Source organism: Poecilia mexicana, unplaced genomic scaffold (genome assembly GCF_051168715.1).
Source record: "Poecilia mexicana isolate PSO_F unplaced genomic scaffold, ASM5116871v1 scaffold_4, whole genome shotgun sequence".
In the NCBI taxonomy this organism is placed as follows: domain Eukaryota; kingdom Metazoa; phylum Chordata; class Actinopteri; order Cyprinodontiformes; family Poeciliidae; genus Poecilia; species Poecilia mexicana.
Window position 1 is genome coordinate 14,158,356 of NW_028263373.1, and position 20,635 is coordinate 14,178,990.

Consider the following 20,635-nt stretch of genomic DNA (forward strand, 5'->3'; position numbering starts at 1 on the left):
TAAAATTGATTATTATTAATATTGACTATGCAGGCCTGATGTGAATACACCATAAAAGAAGGACAATCTGAAAAGTGTGGTGTGCATTTTTTTTCAGCCTCTACAATTGGTACTGTGTAAAACTGCCTTGCCTTTTGCTACACTTAGTCTGATTGGTTGAATCGTTACTGTGAACGTCAACAGGCAGATTCTCAACTGGATAAAAGTCTAGACTTTGACTGAGCCATTCCAGCATGGAAATATGACTTGATGCAAAGCATTTCAATGTAGCCCTGGCTACCTCCATTTGTCATGTTGACAGATACACTGTGGATCTCTGCAGCTTCTCCAGACGACGGGCCTCTTGGCTGCTTTCTCTGATTAGTGCTCTCATTTTCCCACCTGTCAGGTAATATGGAGGTCCTCCTCTTCATAGGCAGCTTCTCTAGTGTGTTTCTTGGTCTCAGGTTGATGTTTAAACCTCTAAGGCCTTCAAATAACAGCTTGATATATATTTAGGTTAAATTAAACACTAGTGGACTCTTTTAATAAATTGGTACTTTTAAAGGCAACTTGTTGCAATTAATTTTAATTTGCCTATCAGAACAAAGAGGCATGCTGTCCTTTTAAGAATGTTTGTAAATTTTTTAAAACCACATACTTTTCCTTTTATGTTACTTTTATGCACTACTTGTCGATGGTCCGTCATATAAAATAAATGTAAGTTTGTCCTTGTAACATGTCAAAAAGTACAGAAAATGAATTTGTATGCAGACTAAGATGCCGTCCTGTCGCTATTCACAGGCAGCTGCCCAGCCACTTTCTTTGTCTCTTCTATTTCTTATCCGTCTCCACTTCGGCATTCAGAGAGTTTAGTTTGGACAGAGACAATCTTACTCCCTTGGTCAAATTATTTCTCCATACATCCATGACCTATTTAAAAGTATGATTTTTTTTATGAAGGGGAGTTTGCTCAAATTGCCCTTCTGCTTTGGAGAAGTCTTAGCTGCTGCACTTTGGAGCATTTTTCTTCATGGTTTGTTCCACAACAGGAAAGATTTGCTATCATTCAGCGTAATTATTCTTCATGTTTCACTTTCTGGCTAAGGGGGAGGAAAGCGAGTCCTATTGCATACCACTGCCCACATGTTTTATATAAAATAGAGGATGAAACGTGAAAACAAAGCATGCTAAGTCTGGCATTATAGTGGACAAGAAATAGGGTGAGAAAGACATGAGCATGCTGACCTATAAAGTCATGCTTCTCTGGAATCCCAAAGCACTTGCATTAATTCATCATCACGCACTGCCAGACAGAAGTAGGTCCAGCCAAGTCTGTACACACAGACTGCCAAATTTTTCACATGAAAATGTTTCCTGGAACTTCATCTAAATGCTTTAAACTACATGGAACAAATTAAACTGTGACTATTGTTCGGTGTTACAGTTACTCCGACATGTGCAAAATGCACGCTAGATGTGTTTTGACTCATACAGAAAAGTTGTAACAGTTTGAGCTTCCAGTAAGACAGGCACAGGTCGTCAACAGTGAGAAGCGCGCCGAGAGCCTAGCCACTCTTTTACTCACGGAAGTGAGTTAAGTCAAGTGGCAGATTACAGCGACTGAAATACCTCCTGCTGGCAAGTGTGCAAACTCCAAATATGTTTGTTGGGCAAACTCTACCACGGAGGAGGCTTTCCTCTCTGCATGCCAGAGATGTTGAAGAGGAGCAAAGATAAAAGCACTGCGATGGTTAAAGAGCAGGAAGCCGATAGAAAGAGAGGAAATTAATGTTGTTGAGGGTGGAGCACAAAAGGTGTAGAGTACATAAGCAAAAGTGGCGGAAGGAAGAAAAGCAAAGGCACCTGAATGATAAAGAAGAAAATAAATCAATGTAAGGCATTGACAAAAATAAATAAATTTGATAGATTTATCCTGATGGTCAACTCTCTGGGTGTCCAGAACAGATATACTTTCCATATACTTATACATTTAAAATGTTCCCAAATTACTTTGGTAATAATAACGATTTAATAGAATGTGGGACTTTAAATTGTACAGGAAAAGTTCTTCCTGTGTGTTTATATTATCACACTAACACTAGAAAAAAATCTTCTTTTTCTCACTTACGTATTTTCTTTCCGTTTTAAACTTTTCTGTTGCTAGTTTTTGTCTATTATCCCATATGGTTTTATAGTGGCCTAATTGTAGCCTTTACTGGTACTCTAAGAAGTAACAATATTTTAACAAGGAAAATGTAAAACAAATCAGCTGTAACCTGGAGATAAAAGGCCTAAAAAGCAAAGAAGATGAATAATTGAAGGAGATTTGACTTTGCTTAAAACAGAAATGACTCAAAAGTCAAGTTCTTGAACAAGATTCACTATACAGTACAAAAAGCTTAGAAACCAGCTGTGTTTCCAGCTGTTGTGCTTCTTTGAATTATTATATTATTATTTATATTATTTCAGATGGATCTGTTAACTATCTATTATTGTAAGGTTTTGTTGTCTGAGGGATCTGCACATCATTTGAAATCCTTTGTATCTCATAAGATGGAAAAAAAAGCATCCTAACCCTATGCTTTTGCTTGTATTTTTCTCTGACAGTTCAGTCCTGTAACATCAGGTGTATGAATGGAGGCAGCTGCATGGAGGACTCCTGCTCCTGTGCAAAAGGATACACTGGGAACCACTGTGGACAGCGTGAGTATCGCTCTACACAGGCCACAGACCTGCACTTATATTTATGGTTGAATCATAGTTTGACCTGGAAGAAACATTTTAAATTCTAAAGAATTAGTTTATTTCAAAGGGTTACCAATTGTTCACATTTTTTTGAGAATCAATTTAAAGATTTAAAGACGAAATAAAAGGGAATGAGAAATAAAGAAGGCTGTTGCAGCTGTGCTAAAAAGTTGAATTTAAAAGAAAGATTACATATAACATCATCCAACTTTCAGCCGAAATATATTTTGCTTATGCAAAGGAGAAAAACATTAATTTAGGTGAAATTATACATTCAGATTATTTGTATGCAAAAGGTATGAAACTGGAGTAGAAGGAGCTGATAATCAAATGTAGTGTACTCCACATGTAAAAGCAAATGTTTCTTTTCAGTTTTTATTTTATTTTAGGAATTTTAACTTAGGGATTAATGCTACATTTTAGGCCAGAGTGGAAATGTTATTTAAAAAGGAAGATGTCTCCTTCCTTGATGCTTGTTTTACTGTAACGTATGTGATGGATTGTTTGTCAAAAGCTTTGTCTTTTAGATACAGAGGAAGCTAAACCTGGCTTATATGAAACTAATGTTGAATATTTACCCCTCACCTCTGCTAGCTGTGTGTGACAGCGGCTGCCAGAACGGCGGACGCTGCATCGGACCCAACAGATGTGCCTGCGTCTACGGTTTCACCGGTCCTCAGTGTGAGAGAGGTAAAATCTCGTCATTTAAAGTTAGCATTTCAGAATTAGAGCTTCTGAGTAGATGTGGATTGCACCAAAAGTTTGTGTTTGAAGATTGAGTGACCCTCTCTTAGGACACAAACAGTTCCTATTCACACACTCCTCTTCTTTAAAGAAAGATATCAGTCCAGGAAGGCGCTGATGTTTCCTTCTTCCTATCAGTCCAGAGAGGCGCCTGGTTCAGCTCTTTGACAGAAGCGTTGATGACTTCATAGAGTCTGTTCAGTCAGACAGTGGGTGTTTTTATCTCCTGTGTTTTGAACTGTGTGTGGTAAGAGGTGGCAGCTAAAAATGTTCCCACTGATGGTACTGTGTTTAATTTCTGTGGGTCTCAGAGGAGAGAAAGCATTACTGTCATGAGTCATACCTGTCAGAGATCCTCACTTTCCTCCCACTTTTCCAGTTTTCTGCTTCTGCCTTCACCCTGCTGGTTCGCGCTCCCGCTTATCTCCGTTTTTATTTTTTCACACATTTCCCATTTCCTCTGTATAGGTGTGTATGCCAGTTTATCGGCATAAAAACTGCCTAAAGCCCTTTTAGCTTCACAAACAGAAACCTGCCTTTCTACACTGTTTTTTGCTTTCATCCTTACAAACTTTGCTTTAGCTACCACTTCATAAATTTCTTCATGCTAGACATCATCACTTTCTGAACTCTTGGGTCTGGTTTTCTTGGAAGATACATCATTTTAGGGTGCAAAAGCTCTAAAAATGAATAAATCCCTCCCCGTGCTACCGGCATCCCAACAGGACAGATAAAGTACAGTTTCTTTGTGGACTTGCTGAGGACATTTCCTCATGAGAAGTGGAACAAGAGACAGAAAGAGAGTCATGAGGAAAAGGGTTAGAAAGAAAATGGATTCCCCAGCTGTGTATACAAAGCCTGAAAGTGGGACCACAAACACTCCCCATGCTGGAGGAGCACCGTGACCAAAAAACCTTTAAGGTTGCCAAAAGGAGAATGCATAGAAATCTGTTTGTCTTTGACTGTTTCCTGTGTCGAGTATACGAGTATAGAGAGGGTGACTGGCAAGATTTGCCTTCACCACATCTTTATCAAACAAACCTTATAGCCTTCAATAATATTTGTGATCACTTTCAACTTTTCTCTGGGGTAACAGATAACCCATCGTTAGAGCAGAAAACATTTTACTGCATCCTTTGGAGTTCTGTCTGTATATCATGGTGCTAAAGTTTGTGTAATTGAGGCCACGAGTCATTAGATTTACTGAGTGATTCAGTGGGAAGACTTGCTGATGGGAAGTGATTATGAAGGCAGTGAAAGTCGACCACTGATGGTGAAATGGGTGTGGGTGAATCATGGGAAGCCTTCGCGTGTGTGTGGAAAGTGTGTAAGCCAGCTATTTGTTGTTCCTGCTGACTTGGCAAGAAAAAAAAAATCCCACGATCTCCGTGGTCCTTATGTTTGCTGTCAGATTTCTGCCATATCATGCTGGTTTGTGTTTTTGGTTTTGACTAAAATATAAACATTGTTGGATTGACTGTTGTTAATTTTAAATATACTCCATTATTTCCTTAGATTTAGGTGTTCTGTCCACTACCTTAAATTTATTTTTAAAGGGGACCTATTATGCAAAAATCACATTTTGCAGGTTTTTGTACTTCCATTTGGGTCTCTATTGCTGATAAAAATAGGCCAAGTGCAATAAGTTGATGTTTTTTGGTGTCAGGAAAATTTGCCATTTCAAAAACCTACTGAATGTAACATCACAATCAGCAGACACAGCCCATCACCTAACAACCTAATCTGAACTCAAGGACATTTGGTTAGCCAAGTGTCCAGTGGCTGCTGGAAAAACAAGTGTTGTGTTGACTCACCATCCAGAAAGCACTTACTGCATTCTTGTTGGTTGTGCAGGAGGCTCTACTTTTGCTTTTCAAAGATGTACGACTCTATAACTGCACATCTCTTTGCAGCTATTTTCATGTTCGAGTGTAAATATTGTGTTGGGGCATGTGTCCAGCTGCAGCTTATTTGGATTTAAAGTGACAGGAAAACAGCTCATTTTAAAAGAGGCTTAAAATAGGCAGATCTGACCAGATGAAAATCTTATTATCTGGGAACAATTTTATGCAAAGTGTAATAAACATGTTTTGTATAGGTCCCCATTATGTTTTTTATTCTGTGATTATGAGTCTTCTTTCATAAAATATCAATAGTAGACTGAAGTGTCATACTTATTGATGTAAACGCAAAGAGGATCAAAGGTAAGCAGAGTGGAGGCAAATTAAGCTTAATATGACTTATAGAGCCAAAGATGAAGTACACAGGGAACTGATATGTGGGAAAAAACAAGGAAAAACATGGAAAAAGTAAACGGTGAACCGGCAACAAAAGAATGTGGCAAGAAGGGGAGAAAAAAAGAGTCTTTTACCTTCTGGGAGAGCCGATGACAACTAAGTGTAACTTATCAGGGGAATATGGAGCAGCTTACAAAGAGGCAAGCCAGGGATGACTGAGGTAAGGTGACTGATTAAAAGCACAGATGGAGCTGTGTTAAAACATAAAGGATCTACTAACCAAAATAAGAGTTAATGCAAAGACACAAAGAGCAGAAATCAAGACAAAGAAACACAAAGAAATTAACCTGAAACCTGAAAAGGCTACAATGACAGCTTCTCCCTACTTATTAAAAATACCTCATGATACTTAAACCTTTGTACTGGAGGCAATGATCCATGTTGTGGGTAAAAAAAAAAAGAACTTTAAGTTTGGAGCTTTAAATCCTCATCCTAACTACTTCACACTCAATCTGCTCCGTTCATTCTCCCATCAAACTGGACGTCTGTGTTCCTTTAGTTTCCATCCAGTTGCAATATTAAATGAAAAAATTTATTACCCAACTATTATAACTAATGGCCATATCATATGTTTTGCACAATGCCTTCTGTGGAATTCAACTGATGTTGTTTTGTTCATCCCAGTTGAAATTAAATAATGGTCATTGTGGAGTATATTGAACCGCAGCAATTCGTGTCTTCCCATGTGCTTTGAGATGGTGTAAAAGTTGGAGATTGTTGTCTTTTGACTCAGGATAAAAGAGAAAAGCTGGGCAGGACTCCTACACTGTTGAATGGGTAGGAAGGGACTCGAGGGTAGGGACAGGTTGTTCTGTGGAAAATATCCTCCAGTGACAATTTAGTTTGAGTCAGCCACTTTGGAGCCTTGTTAAATTTGAAGTACAATAACAGTTTTTTTCTATATTTAACAGTGAGACCATGTGCAGAGACGTGTGCACCTAAACCTACAGGGCAATAAGAAACACAGGATGGAAATTATTAGATGAACTGTAGCTTCATTTGCAGTGATATGGATGCAGCTCTTGTGTGTTGAACAACACAAGCAAAACTCTTGATTTTCCAGTTAATTTATATTCCGACATATTTAGTCATTGACATGGCCTTTCTCAAAAGTGTGGCAGGACTCTCCCCTAATAGGATCTGGATGGAAAAGAAAAGCCTCAAACACCTTCAGGTGGCATACAGGATTATCTGAGATAAGGTGGCTTTTTCAAGATGCACCAAAAGTTGAACTTGGAAGGAAAAAAAGAGTATTGATCGCGTTCATTAATGGGTTAACGTTGACTGCCCTCTATGTGTATGCACATGTCAGTAAGCTAGAGCTGCTGCTGCATGAAGTGATGTAGAGGATTTAGTCTGAGTTTCCGTCCTGCAATATTAACCCCAGCTACCCGGAGGAAGCAGAAGACAACGCATGGAAAGATGAATGGATAATTGTCTACAAACAAGAACTTTTCAGATCTATTTAAGGAAAATAAAATGTTTTTAAACCCATTCATCTCTACTAACATATGTTTGGTTCTGTACCTCAGAATGAGGATGATGATGTGAGCTTCCAGCTATCTTGACTCAATAAGTTGCCCATTTTCTCTTGCCTCAGCTGAGAAAGCATAACAAAAACCTCACTCTCCTTTTGCTGGAATATGCAAAACGTCCCCTGAGCGACTGTTGTTGATGGAGACTGGAGCCCGCTGGCCCCCACTGCCTGGCGGAGTCCGCATCCAGTTAGGCCTGCTGTATTGTTCCACTGCTGGGGAGTGTTGGGTAAAGTTTCCCAAAACAGACTAAAATAACTGTAGATGTCAAGCTAGATTTTATAGCACAATGGATGAGATACAGAAACAATACGAGAGGAAGTGGAGCCTTTCAATGTGATGTAGTATCTCCAAGTAGCGACACACACAGGTTTTGTGTGTGAACCGTGCTCGGCAGTTTGCTCGACTCTGGGGCCTTCAAATCTCTGATCTTTGTTGGACTCCTCCCACAGTTATTTCCCTCTGTATGTGTGTGTTTATGTGTTGAGGCCATTTAGTCACGTTTGACCGAGTGTGTTTGCGGAGAAATAAAGAAGCGGACTCTTTCAGGAGTGATTACAGCCAAAGGAAAAGACTGATCTTAAGCCTGTTGATAATAGCACTGATAAGGCTAAGAGGGGCCGCTACGGTTGGCCAAGATGGAGATAAACATCCAGACACACACTCATGCAAACAAACAAGCACACATATTTGAATGATCTCTGAGGGCTCCCAGCAAAAGGCTGCGGTTAGATTTTCCTAAAGACATGATTCGCTCAGAGTAATGAGAAAATTTCCTCACAGGTGAGCAACAGTGTGACATTCAGCCTCAGAGTAAATCCTCCAGCTGTATAAAGTCTGGGAACGCCATCCAGCTAAAGCCACACCACACACGCGCACACACACACACCACACCACACCACACCACACACACTGAGGACTTTTTACACATAGTATTTCCTCTGCTTTTTTCTGACCTGTTGAACTTTGACCACAGAAAAGTATGCACAAACACAAGTAGCATAGTTTTCATGTTACAATCTCATATTTAATGTCTCTTATCTTCCCAAACTCCCATCCCTTGGGAATTTATAAGTGCCCTGGCAGTTATTAATGAAAGGAGATTTTTTTTTCTCCTCCTCTTGTGCTATTTCTTCTCCAGTCGTTCCTCTCCCACAGCTCAGGTCAGTGCCCAGTCTCATCAGCTGTGATCCCAAAAGCTGGACATGACTGATGGGAAAAAGCTCCAGCTCTGGACAGGATTAAATATTGCCTCCTTTAGTTTCCTCAGAGCAAAGCGTAGCATGCCTGTCCATGAAAACTCTGTCATACCTGAGTGAGATTCTTTGGCTGAGTTATTAAGACCTGCTCATGTTTTAAAGCTGTAACACAAAATAAGCACATAAAGAGTGGGAAGACTTTCTTCAGTCTAACCACAATGTGAAGGTTAGCAATTCTGGTGGAGGATTTTCTGGTTATGAATGAAAAGAGAGGTATTCTTAAGAGTCACAGGCTACCACAAGCAGATTTAAGGTAAAAGGAATAATGAAGGGACACAGGGAACAGTTTGATCTGCTCTGCAATCTGAACTCTAATTAGACCAAATTGCTCCCAGATGTTGTCAGCTGGACTGAGACAGAATGTACGGTCTCTCTCTTGTCCCAACCTGTCGTAGCTTTCGCTTTCAACTGGTCCGTTACCGTCACCCACATAGTCGAGAATGCCTCTCTGCCCTCTGTGCTAACATATTGATTAATATTGATTAATATGGATGTTTAGACTTTTGATTGGGGCTCTTAATGCTCTGAAGTATGACTTGTACTACAAGTCTGTAAAAAAAACTGTATCCATCCATTTATCTACATATTTGTGTCCACATTAGGCACCAAGGATTAATGTCTGAGAAAGAATGTGAATGCATATTTAATTTAGCACAGTTGCATGCACAGTTGAACTTGGCTGTTATGTGGGGAATTTGTTTTGCTGTTTAGGATTAGAGGACAGTCTGTTCATTCTCTTATCCCTCTTTCGCGGTTTTAGCCAGACACTCAGGAGGAGCGTGGCAGACATGACGGTCGGACAACGGGGAAGCGATAAGGGTGTCGCATCAACTTGTTAGTTCCCACAACCACGCACAAAATAAAAAACCTCATAAAAGCGTACGCAGGGTTAGTACGACCCTGTTGGGACTGCGCACAGGGCAAGAAGTGACGGTTAACGAAAAAATATGCCTGAAAGAGTTAGATTTATTTATGCTCTTTATTTAAATAAATGCACATTTCTTTACACCAGTACATCTCTTCTAGCTTATATTGAAAGGAATATAATTATTCTTTTATGTAATTTACTCTCCTCTGTACGAACATTATAAACATTTTAAATTTATCAAGGTGAGAGTAAAAAGTGTGATCCAATACACTAAAGCATAGTTCAAAAACCCTCCTGTTTAAAATGATCATGGCCAATGAGTGGCCCATGTTCATTAGGAACTCTTGCCTCTAATATTTCATGAGGATTTCTCTATATATCTTAAATATTATGAAATCTTGTTAAGACATTTTTGCTACTTATATATTTCTACAATAAAAATATACTTTAGGCATGTCTGTCTTCTATGGAAACAATGAAGAAAAGAGTTTCTCCATATTTCCTAAAACAGTAATAAAATGATTATTAATCATCATTTTAGTTCATTAATGGTGGAGACATTCACAACTATACAGTTTCTGCTGTATAGAGCTGAATCCTTATTCTGACAATATGATCTAAACTATTGCTTTTTTTTGCTTACAGCATTTAATGCAAGGTTATTGACATATTTTTATTTAATCTAAGGAATTAAATGTTAAAACCCATTTAGGTAGGGTTAGAAAAACAAATTTGGATCAAATGACATTACAAAAATCAAACTACAAAGTGTCCATAGAAGGTTTTTTTTTTAAATCAAATCACGAGGCTGTTTCATCCTAAATAGTAATTTCAAGCTTCCAGGCTTGTATGTATTTTATTAGAAGTGTTAAAAAGTTGTTGCCGATTTGGATGTTGGGTACATTTGGGTGCATATTATAATGCAGGTATGGTTTGAATAAGTATCCTTTCCATTGTGCCAAGCAGATCATATGAGGCTGAAAGATCAAAGAGCAGCAGACAGACAGATAAGCAGAGTGAAAATACAGACAGGAAGGCCTAAAGTGGACAGAAATGAAGACAGATGCACGGGAAGGAGAGCTGACTTGTGACTGGTTTATGCAGGCTCAGTTTGACCTACTTTCCTCTTTAATCCCCTTTACTCGTTTTGCCTTCCTTGCTCTTTGCCCCATCCTCAGTGACCTCTTTCATATCCAGAAGGAACTAATGAGGGCAATAAGTCTAGTGAACAATTCCCATCAGACACCAATGCTGACTCCTATCTTTCCATCTCACTCTGCCTATCAGAGCTAAGCAGGCTTTTGCAGCTTTGGCTAGCCAACCATGCAGTTTACCTTTCAACTCCACTGTGACAATCTAACAATCCAGTTTTCTTTTTTTTTTAAATGAAGGCTATATTAAGTTTGGCGCCATACTAGAGAATTTAATAAGGCCTTCTCCCACAAGGGGAAGCCGTCATTAAGCCGGGTGTGATTTGTAAGGACGAACACCGTAGCAGCTGAAATGGTTTCAGTATGAGGTAGTTATGTCTGACTTGTGAAGTGCATTTCACAAGATTGAGACAGTTTCACTCACAAGCAGCACCATTGTAAGAAGGAAAGGTGATCGTGAAGTGATATGCACTTTGTTCCCTGTGTGTGCTTTCATGCAGAGAAAGACGCAAATGTGAAAGTTTCACAGCATTGCATGATGTCATGAATATATTTCCATTACTGTTATACACAGCTCTGAATGTGTGTTGGATTGAAAAGTACATAAGTGCACTCTGTCAAGAGGTTTAATAAATGTAAACGTGTATTAAGATGATCATTTCACCCCTTTGACATTTTGTACCTTTCTGGTTTTGGTCACTTCATGCTTAAAAAAGAGCAGCTTTAAAACATGAGAAACACTGAAAGTACATATTGCCAGCCAGCAGTAGGCTGACTATTATTAGTTTTGATGAAGCGTCATAATTTGTCATGTTTTAAAAGTGAGCGAGTTCAAGCAAAATAAATGGAAACAGAAAATACTATGACTGTTTATGTTTATGATTCACGAAGAAACTTGCAATGGCTCTGGCTCACACTCCTGTCAAAATGTTTGTTTTTGTGACATATTTGATAAATAGTTACATACACTTGAACATTTCCTGGATAATTCAAATGAATAAGAAAATAATATAAAAATACTGAACTGTAATTTGTAGCAGCACCGTCTGTCAGTAGTTGGTTTCCGTCATAAAGACTGAAAAAAGCACCACTGAATATGCTGACATTAATGCTGTGTTTCATTAACCTCAGAGGACTGAGCTCCTTGGAATATCCTCACACACGGCGTGTGTTTGGTTTTGCTCTCTCTCTCCATAGCATACATACATATCCATCTTCTTTTTATGCAGTGAATAACTGTGGAAAAATGTTCACTGATTAAAGCTATACAGCTCCTTGTGTGTGACTGATTTAATAGGAAACAGTCCAAAAGCAGTGCAAATAATCTGTGTATTTCTGAAGCTATCAACACTGTTATAGTACATGAGCTGGTGCAGTTCCGACTTTCTAAGCTGAGGAAGTTCTTGTTTATTTTGGGTTGAGTTCTGAGTTAAAATCAAACATATCCTAAGTAACAACTTTCTACAGAGATATTCCAACCCTATTGTTGCATTAGAATCTGATTTTCAGTTTAATCTGACCAAAGTTTATAGGGTGAGATCTGAAATCACATTTTTAGACATTCCGTGTAATGCAGCTACCAACTATCACAGTTCTCGTCAAAGAAAGAAAGAAAGAAAAATCCTATTTTTAACTCAATCTGGTTTTGTTTAAAGAAATACCAGATGTGAATAAGGAAATGAACCAGTGTTTTTTTCATGACGTTAACTGGACTCTACCCCAACGGTTGACTAATGTTGATTTCATGTCCCTCTCTGACCACAGACTACAGAACAGGACCATGTTTCACCCAGGTGAGCAACCAGATGTGCCAGGGTCAGCTCAGTGGAATCGTCTGCACCAAAACTCTTTGCTGCGCCACGATCGGCCGAGCTTGGGGCCACCCCTGTGAGCAGTGCCCCGCCCAGCCGCACCCCTGCAGACGAGGCTTCATCCCCAACATCCGCACCGGGGCCTGCCAAGGTCAGACCTGCATGATTACACGCCTGACAAATCTTTATTTTTGACTTCCTGTCAACAACATGGGGAAAAGCACAAACATGACTGCACGCTGCCAAAAGGATAAACAATCCAGCTATTACTTTATCCATCATCGCTTTAGCAGAAATTCCTGCTGTATAACATCCTTCAACTCGTGTCAACAACGCTGATGGGACACGTAAACAGCCGACCTGTGATTTCCTGTTTAGATCATGTAATGCACAAACTGTTAACAGGCTGCAGGAATATGTGTTCCTGAGTTACAGTACATGCCACAAATCACTCAGCTGGATTTTTAAAGTCAGGAATTACGTTTTTTCAGCTATTTAGTAAATCAAATACAGCACATAACCAATAGGTGGTATATATTAACATATACTGACACACATATCTAAATATCTGTGAAACAGAAACAGGTATTAGTTGCTCAGAGGCATCTACCTTTTTCTCACAGCTGAGATTTATTTTTGGTTGACCACTGAAAGTCATGTTTAGACAACAAACGTGGTTTTGTAAAGTAAAAGTGACGTCATCTCATTCCTTTATGTTTGTTTGGGCTTGGAGACACAAAATTTAAACAGAAAACCACAATTACAGAGTAAAGATTGCGTACAGCAGACAGCGCCTTTAAATATGTGGCTCCCAAAGCAGAACACTACAGACAATGTGTTTAGAGCTTGAACCTCCTGGGGGAATCTCCCTTTGATTTCACTTTTCTAACACAGTACACCTGCAAAACAGCTTTGTATACACATTTTTTGTTATGCTTTCATGATCTGAGGGATTTTGAGTTTATTATTGGTAATTTCAGCCTGTATGTGGCTTCTTATATTTCAGTGGTTTACTTGTGTTGCTCTTTTCACTCAGCTTCCTATTCTCTCACATCTGTTCCTCATCTTTGGTCACCTGTGTAACATTAGGTGATCAAATTCCCAGGATAAAGATGCTTTGGTTCAGTTACTCATTGACTGATCCTCTGTCGTCCTCAACCTGAAGACTGTTCCTGTCTTCTGAATTCTTGTTAAAGTCATTTAATTGCCATGCTCCTGTTGTCCCCGTCTTTATATTTCAGTACAAAACAACAATATCTTACCAAATACATTGACAGGAAAAAAATAATAATAATCTGCAGACCAGAGACTCGGTATGTCTCTCCAATAGACCATGGCCCAGACCAGGCTAAGATATTAGATTAAATTAATACATGACACATGTGGAGGTCAAGTCTCAGGTTAAATTAACCCAGTTTGCCCTTCCGTTGCCTCTACCCAACCAAGAACCACAGGTATTTATTTCCTTTTTATTGAACAGTATTTATTATGAATTTGTGGTATGTAAATTAACTGAATTAAATTGAGTCGTTCCCAATTCTTATTCACTGCATAAGAAGTGAAGGGGTAAAAACCTTAAATTATCGTAATAAGAAAAATGTAATGTGTTTTTCTGGGTTGTTTTTAGGTTTTGTGTCAAGGGATTTAAACCCTTTTAAATTATTGTTAATAATGCTTCAGCAACATCTTGATCAAGTAAGTGTGGCTTTAGCCTTTAATTTGAAGTTACAAGAAAAACATATGCAAATGTCCCACTGCAAATAGGCAAAAATATTTGAAGAGGACACTCCATGTTGACTTCTTCGATGGATATTAGTACTTCATATTTTTATAGCTTTTTAAATAAGGTCTGCCCTAATATGTTAGAATTCAACAAAATATTAATTACAGTGGTTGTCAAGGTAACAAAATGATTTGAATTGAGGAAATATTAATTTTAGAAAAAATGTTTAATTAAATAAAGATAATAAACCCAGTATCCTTATTTACCTTTATTCATCAAAATACATTAAACTAAACATTTTGTTTGGTGTTGCTGAGAAGTGGAAGGCAAGGCAATGTATATAAGTGTTGTTTTCATTGTGTAAAGGCCAAATAATGCTTACTATTACAAAAGGACTGGCAAGAACCCATAAAATGTAGTGGCAGGACTATAATGTTTGATTAATTAAAGGCTAATCTCTGTGTTTATTTGGTCATTTCTTAGTTTTTGGTATTTGAGCAGCAGTCACTGATGCATCATGATTGTCATTAAACTGACAGCTGGAGGTTGTCCTAACTTCATTTGCATTGTATATATGTATTAATGGATACATATTTTTATTTGAGACTATTTGGGGTTTGCTCTAATCCATACTGGGTCAAAATTTTACATACAGACTCATATTTGCAAAATATTTGGCTGAATATTCCTTAGCACTTTGCATATGTAACCCGAGTTACATTTTGAGATTATTAAAAAACCCAAATCAACGTCACTCTAAGTGACGAACTAGGTTCCAGGTTCGTCTACTGGAGGTAGTGGCAAATTGCAAGACACATACAACTGGAGAGTGCAAAATCAATGAAGTGTATTTATATTTACAATATATACAAATTGTTTCACAGCTTTAAAGTCCAGTTCCTTAAACCAAGGAAGTCTCTGTCGGTGACGAAAGGGAAAAAACAAAAATAGTCCTTTAGTTCCAGCTGTGAAGTGGTTGGTTGAATTTCCCTTCCGGTTTGGAGATGTTTCCTCAGATTATGGGTGACTTTCTGAATCCGCTATGGTTAGCTCGCCAGTCCGGTCAGTGTACAAAACCAGACAATTCTTAATGTGTCCCAGATCCTTCAGCTACTCCGAGCGGGGGTGGGGTCTGGAACACACCTGGCCTGCGCAAACAGGCCCGACAATCAATGTACATGTACATGCATTTCTTAATAATCGAATCTGAGCCTACATAATTACATGCAATTTCAATCCAAATGTGTTTTTATGTAGGTGTGTAATCACAGGCTGGGAGGCTAGCGCTAGCATTCTAGCTCTCGAGCAACACTTACCAGTTCCTCATTGACAGACAGAGATCGTTTCAGCGTACAGATGAGTGACCATATGTCTGTAATTTAACAGAGGTATACGATTGATGTATGATCGACATTCAAAAGCAAAACCGCTTTGGGAACAGAAACCCAAGCCTACCTGCACGTCAAAGTCCCACAGCGTCTGCTACCCAAGGTGCGATTTAGCAGCAATATAAGCAGTGGCTGTCAATTTAGGACTGACGTGCAGCTGTCACATGACGTTAAACCCTCGCGAGAGCAACCCTGCTGTCGCCCGGTTAGTGTCGAAAAAAAATAAAACAAAGGAGGATTTTTAAATTAGATCTTTAAATAAAACAAAATAAAATTAGATTTAACAAAATAGAAAATAAAATAACTAAACTACATCTAATATAGAAAAATTATCCTGGTTACACATATAAATGTTATTCTTCATCTTCTAGCCATCAGCTAGCGTCAAATAGCATCTGGCATAGTTCTCTCTTGGCAGTGTCAATATGAATTGTTTTGCTTCCCGGCACAAACACCTCTTCAAAACTTAGTTGATAAACTTACCATGGATTAGTTTGGTGTGAGGAGCCAATTTTAGAAGCTTACCATGCCAAGAAACATTTTAATATGTTCTTGGTGTCATTATCCTTTTGCAACACCCACCGCAGTTCCAACCAGCTGACTCATGATACTGTCACCCACAAATGAAAGAAAATTGATTAGGGAGTTCAGAAAAGTTCAGGAACCACCACTAACCACCTAGAAACCACCAAGACTTTTACTCTTAACTGGCGTCTCTCATGACAGTGAAGCAACTTTTTCATCAATGGAGGGGGTTGATCAAGAAACTCTTAAACAGCTTACATTTGTCCTCATGGACTATTCAAATATCTTCTGCAGAAAAGATTTACGCACAGAGGAGACAAAGGTAGAGCTACTTGGCCACAATAATGAGAAATGCGTTTGGAAGAGTAAAAGTGTGAGGCTTTATAACCAGAGAACACTGACATACCAAGTGTCAAAGATGGTAGAGGTAGTATCATGCTATATACCTTACTAGATTTCAGTAAGCTAAGTAAAATGTCCTGTCTGAATAAATCACCATAAGCCTAAACATAACAAGGAGCTGAGGCAAGACTGTGTATAAATTGTAATTTATTACATAGATCATCAAACTCTCCTTTTGTTGGTGCTGCCAGGAAGCTCATATGCTGCACGTATGCCAGTTCATGTGATACACCCATAACTTCTTATTTTTCACAATCTGTTCTTTCTTCTGTTTCTGAATAGAAGCGTCCTTTTTTCCTTTTTTGAGCTCTTCTCCTCACATGCTTCCACACACATGCACACACTAAAGACACCTAATCACCAGAGAGCCAAGAGCAACGTCTCTCTGGCAGCAGTACAAAGCACACATGACCATGAATCCAAATGTACGGATTCCAGTCTGGGCTCCACATCAGGATGTTGGCCAGAAGTCACTTTCTTTTCTTTTTTTTCTTTCTGTCTCTTGCTTTTAGACTTTTTTGCACACATAACCCCTTAAACACTAGACATTGCTTAAAACTGTTATAATCAACGGTGAATTTATGGTTTAGACAATTAGAAGCAGGCTGTTGAAATTTTGTTTGCATGCGTGCAAAATTAATTCAAACAGCTTTTGATTGTATGGGTAAAAGCTCAGAAAGCTTAAATGCTGATCATTAACTGATGCTGAGTTGTGTGTGTGTCTGTGTGTGTTTCACCATTGACGTAATCAGTAATATCCACAGTTTAACAAGAACTTTCCCACTGGCAAATTCCTAATACTGGTAAATGTTACTCACAATAAAATTTTGGGGGAAAACACACCATTAAAATGTCATTTCCTGTTTAAACAACCGCTGAAGTAGGTACTTTACGGACAGAGTCTAAAACCAAACAGCTTGGTGCCATGTTATAGAGCATAAAATCTTAATTTTTTCATTTGGTTTGAGTTATTTCAACATTCAAAGCTTTTTTTCCCGTCTGCCATTGCCTTTTTTTCCACCAATATTTGTCTCTGATTCTTTTAGATGTGGACGAGTGCCAGGCGGTGCCAGGTCTGTGTTCTGGAGGCAACTGTATCAACACTGTCGGATCATATGAATGTAAATGCCCCGCTGGTCACCGTCAAAGTGAAACCAGTCACAAATGTGAAGGTGAGTGTCAACCCAACATGTATATGTCACTCGCTATTGGGGTAGATGATGCACGAAGACACAGAACCATAAGAAAATAGCACTCTGATCAGTGAGCAGGAAATTTCATTTTCAGAGGGTGGGTTCACTAAAAAAGTAATACGAATAAAAATAATGTAAAGAGATTGGTGTAAATATTTTTTGACATTTTAATAATCAGCCAAGCATTTCAGTTTTACTACCTTAATAATAAGGTCGACCATGGTTTTCCAAGGATCAGCCTAACAAATCACTGTATGGGCTTAAAATTTGACAATGTGTAAGGAGGTGAAGCAGTCCCGACGCGTGCACGCACAAACGTAGGGAAGTGTCTGCACTCAGCACAGCGGGTTCTCACTGCAGCGTGTTGATTGGCTGGAATTTGAACAATGCACAAGCTAAACAACCTGATAGTTTTCTAGGCAGGGGTCGCGTCTCTTGGACTGAGACTGATATGGTCTCGGTCTTCTGGGAGGATTACTGAGAGCTCCTAAACTGTTTCAGCCTTGTGATAGTTAGCCTGCTGGAAAAAGTGGAGGCCTGCACTGTATCCATGTATTAGTAATGACTTATTATCTCAATGGGACTTTTATTGGCATGTAGTAAGGCGGTTCATGTTTGCTGCGAAATGATGTTTCCACCTTTAGATTCATGGGAAGCAATTAATGTGACACACTGAGTTGATTTATGTCTCTGGATAAAGGAGGAAATTGGGAGGATGACTTCTTTAAATTTGCCAGACTTTTGGTTTCACTTGTGGCTTTGGATTGGATGACAGTTTCCAGAGACACTGAGCTTTTGCTAAGTGAGATCTGGGTGTGGATGTGGTGATAAAATAACAACCCAGGCCTAAAACTAGTTAACAACACAGGGGAGGATAAGAAACTCCTATTTTTCCTCATGAAACCAAAACATTTATGCTTAACTAGGGGATCACTAATGACTCCAGTGGTCATTAGTGCAAAGAGTCAGCTGCACGGAAACAAAACAACTTAAAATGGAAATTCAGAGACTCAGGGTCAATTGATTGCCATTACCATTTTATTCCACCCCTCTTACATTTCATACCCATAAATAAAGTCTTTCCTATCTATTAGTTAGCATCCTTTTCTCACCTGTTAGATATTTTCCTAAATTTTAGGAGGTACTGTTGAAAGTAAATATATATAAAAAAAAAATACATATAAAAAAACACATACTCTCTTTTTATCAAATGAAACTTTTGATGTATTTGATCAGTCAGAATTACCCAAATGATTTATAGCTGCTATTTGCTAGAGAAGTGAAAGGGATCATTTTTATTCATTTCTTTAAAGTCAGAACTTCACATAAAAACAATTAAAACAATTTGGGGAAAACCCAGACGATGACGTCATGGCGTTGTATGCTTTGAGTTAATTCACAACATACAAGCTAATTGGAGGCACACCTTCGGATGTGATTTAAGGCAACACATCAGCATACTGATTCCTCGTGTGACATCATGGAGAAATCAAAAGAAATTAATCAAGGAGAGAATTGTGGAGCTTCATCCTTTTGGTGCACTTTCCAGATGTGTGAAGGTGCCACCTTCCTCTGTTTAGAGAAACATCTGCAACTATAAGCACCTCTGGACCGGGATGTTCAGCCCTATTTGAGAAGGAGACCTGTTCTTTATGACAGATATGTATGTGTTATGGTGAGAAATTTGTGAATCACAGTGTAAACGTTTTTTTTTTTTTTTTTTTTTTGGAAGTGCTGAAAAAAGTAATTGCAGCATTCAAGAACACCATGATTGTTATTAAAGACTGAGTTCAATCATAGGCGTCCAAGTGTTTGACTGACAGAGTAGCCAGCAAAGAACTCAAATATGACTGAAAATTGGCCTTGCCTTGATTTTTACCGAACTGAAATCCTCCTGAGGAACTCTGGGGGCTTCTCAAATGTCGTATTTACAGTAAAGAGAAAATAAATCACCTCTTTGAACAAAATTTGAAAGCAGTTTCTTCATGCTTTAGTGGAAGCTGATCTTGAACAAATCATAACGGGCAGACAGACTCTGGATAAAGTGCTGTTTTAAAAAAAGAAAACTCTACTATTTGTCATTGTACATCTAGTTTTCAGAAAAAATTATAAAACATTCAAGTTCAAAACCTGTCCGGGATCAGTGAACAGAGTATTTGTTCCTCAAAGCATTTATTCCTGACTGTAAAAGTATTTAGACTTATTGACCTCCTGGTGGGCATTGAATCACAATGCATAAAACATTCAGTGGGAGATAGCAACATTTTGTACATGACAAAAGTCATATGAAAATTAAAATTGCAAAGGTACAAAATGGCAAAGAGGAGGAAATAACCAGCAACCACAGTGGCAGCAAGAACAGCCTTGAACAAACAGACAGAAAACAAAAACAAAAAGCAATCTTCAAGTTTTTTTTTCAATTAAGTCAAATTACTTGATTGGTTTTATTAGATTTTTGATTATTAGATTTATTTGATTTTTGATTCAGATTTTTGTACTTGATCAAAGAGTCATAATCCTCAGGATAAAATCAGCCACAAAACAGAGTGAAAACTTATATTTTCCCAACTTAAACAGCTTAGACTACAAAGTAAGAATGACCCAAGTCTAAAATTATACTAAATTTCTGTAGGGAACTGATCCAATTATTTTGATTTCAAAATGATTTAATCTTTATTTATATTCAGAAAGCATAACTAACATATTGATTATTTTTCTTTTGTTAATTCAACTAGTAAACATGAGAGCAGAAAGACTTCAGTGTCTTGAAAAACAAAAGCACGCTTGTGAGATGTTTCTATGGTCATGTTTGTGCAGGAAACTCATATTTAATGAACTTTCACTAATGATCAAACCATCAGTCCTTTGAGGGTAAGCCTTTACAAAAATGGCTGTATTCTGCAGCCAACGCACAAGGAACCTTACTGAGAGTGATTACTGTGAAATTAGCAAGCAGTTACGATAAAGTGCGGTTAAGATGTCAATGTTGTTTGAACAACAACAAGCCACCTG

General features: G+C 38.4%; 1 protein-coding gene and 1 long non-coding RNA gene across 2 annotated transcripts in view; one reads left to right on the plus strand and one right to left on the minus strand.

Moving 5' to 3' along the window:
• fbn3 (fibrillin 3) overlaps window positions 1-20,635 on the plus strand; it is a 78,319-nt gene that overhangs the window by 21,792 nt on the left and 35,892 nt on the right. The window contains exons 5-8 of the mRNA XM_014998880.2: window positions 2,590-2,685; window positions 3,322-3,417; window positions 12,346-12,543; window positions 17,477-17,602. Of these exons, the coding sequence (XP_014854366.2) occupies window positions 2,590-2,685; window positions 3,322-3,417; window positions 12,346-12,543; window positions 17,477-17,602 (516 nt within the window). The remainder of the gene's footprint in view (window positions 1-2,589; window positions 2,686-3,321; window positions 3,418-12,345; window positions 12,544-17,476; window positions 17,603-20,635) is intronic.
• Window positions 14,943-15,624, minus strand: LOC148159950 (uncharacterized). The gene is made up of 2 exons (XR_015762760.1): window positions 15,432-15,624; window positions 14,943-15,263 (listed from the first exon to the last, which is right to left on the minus strand). It is a non-coding gene; the product is annotated as an uncharacterized LOC148159950 (long non-coding RNA).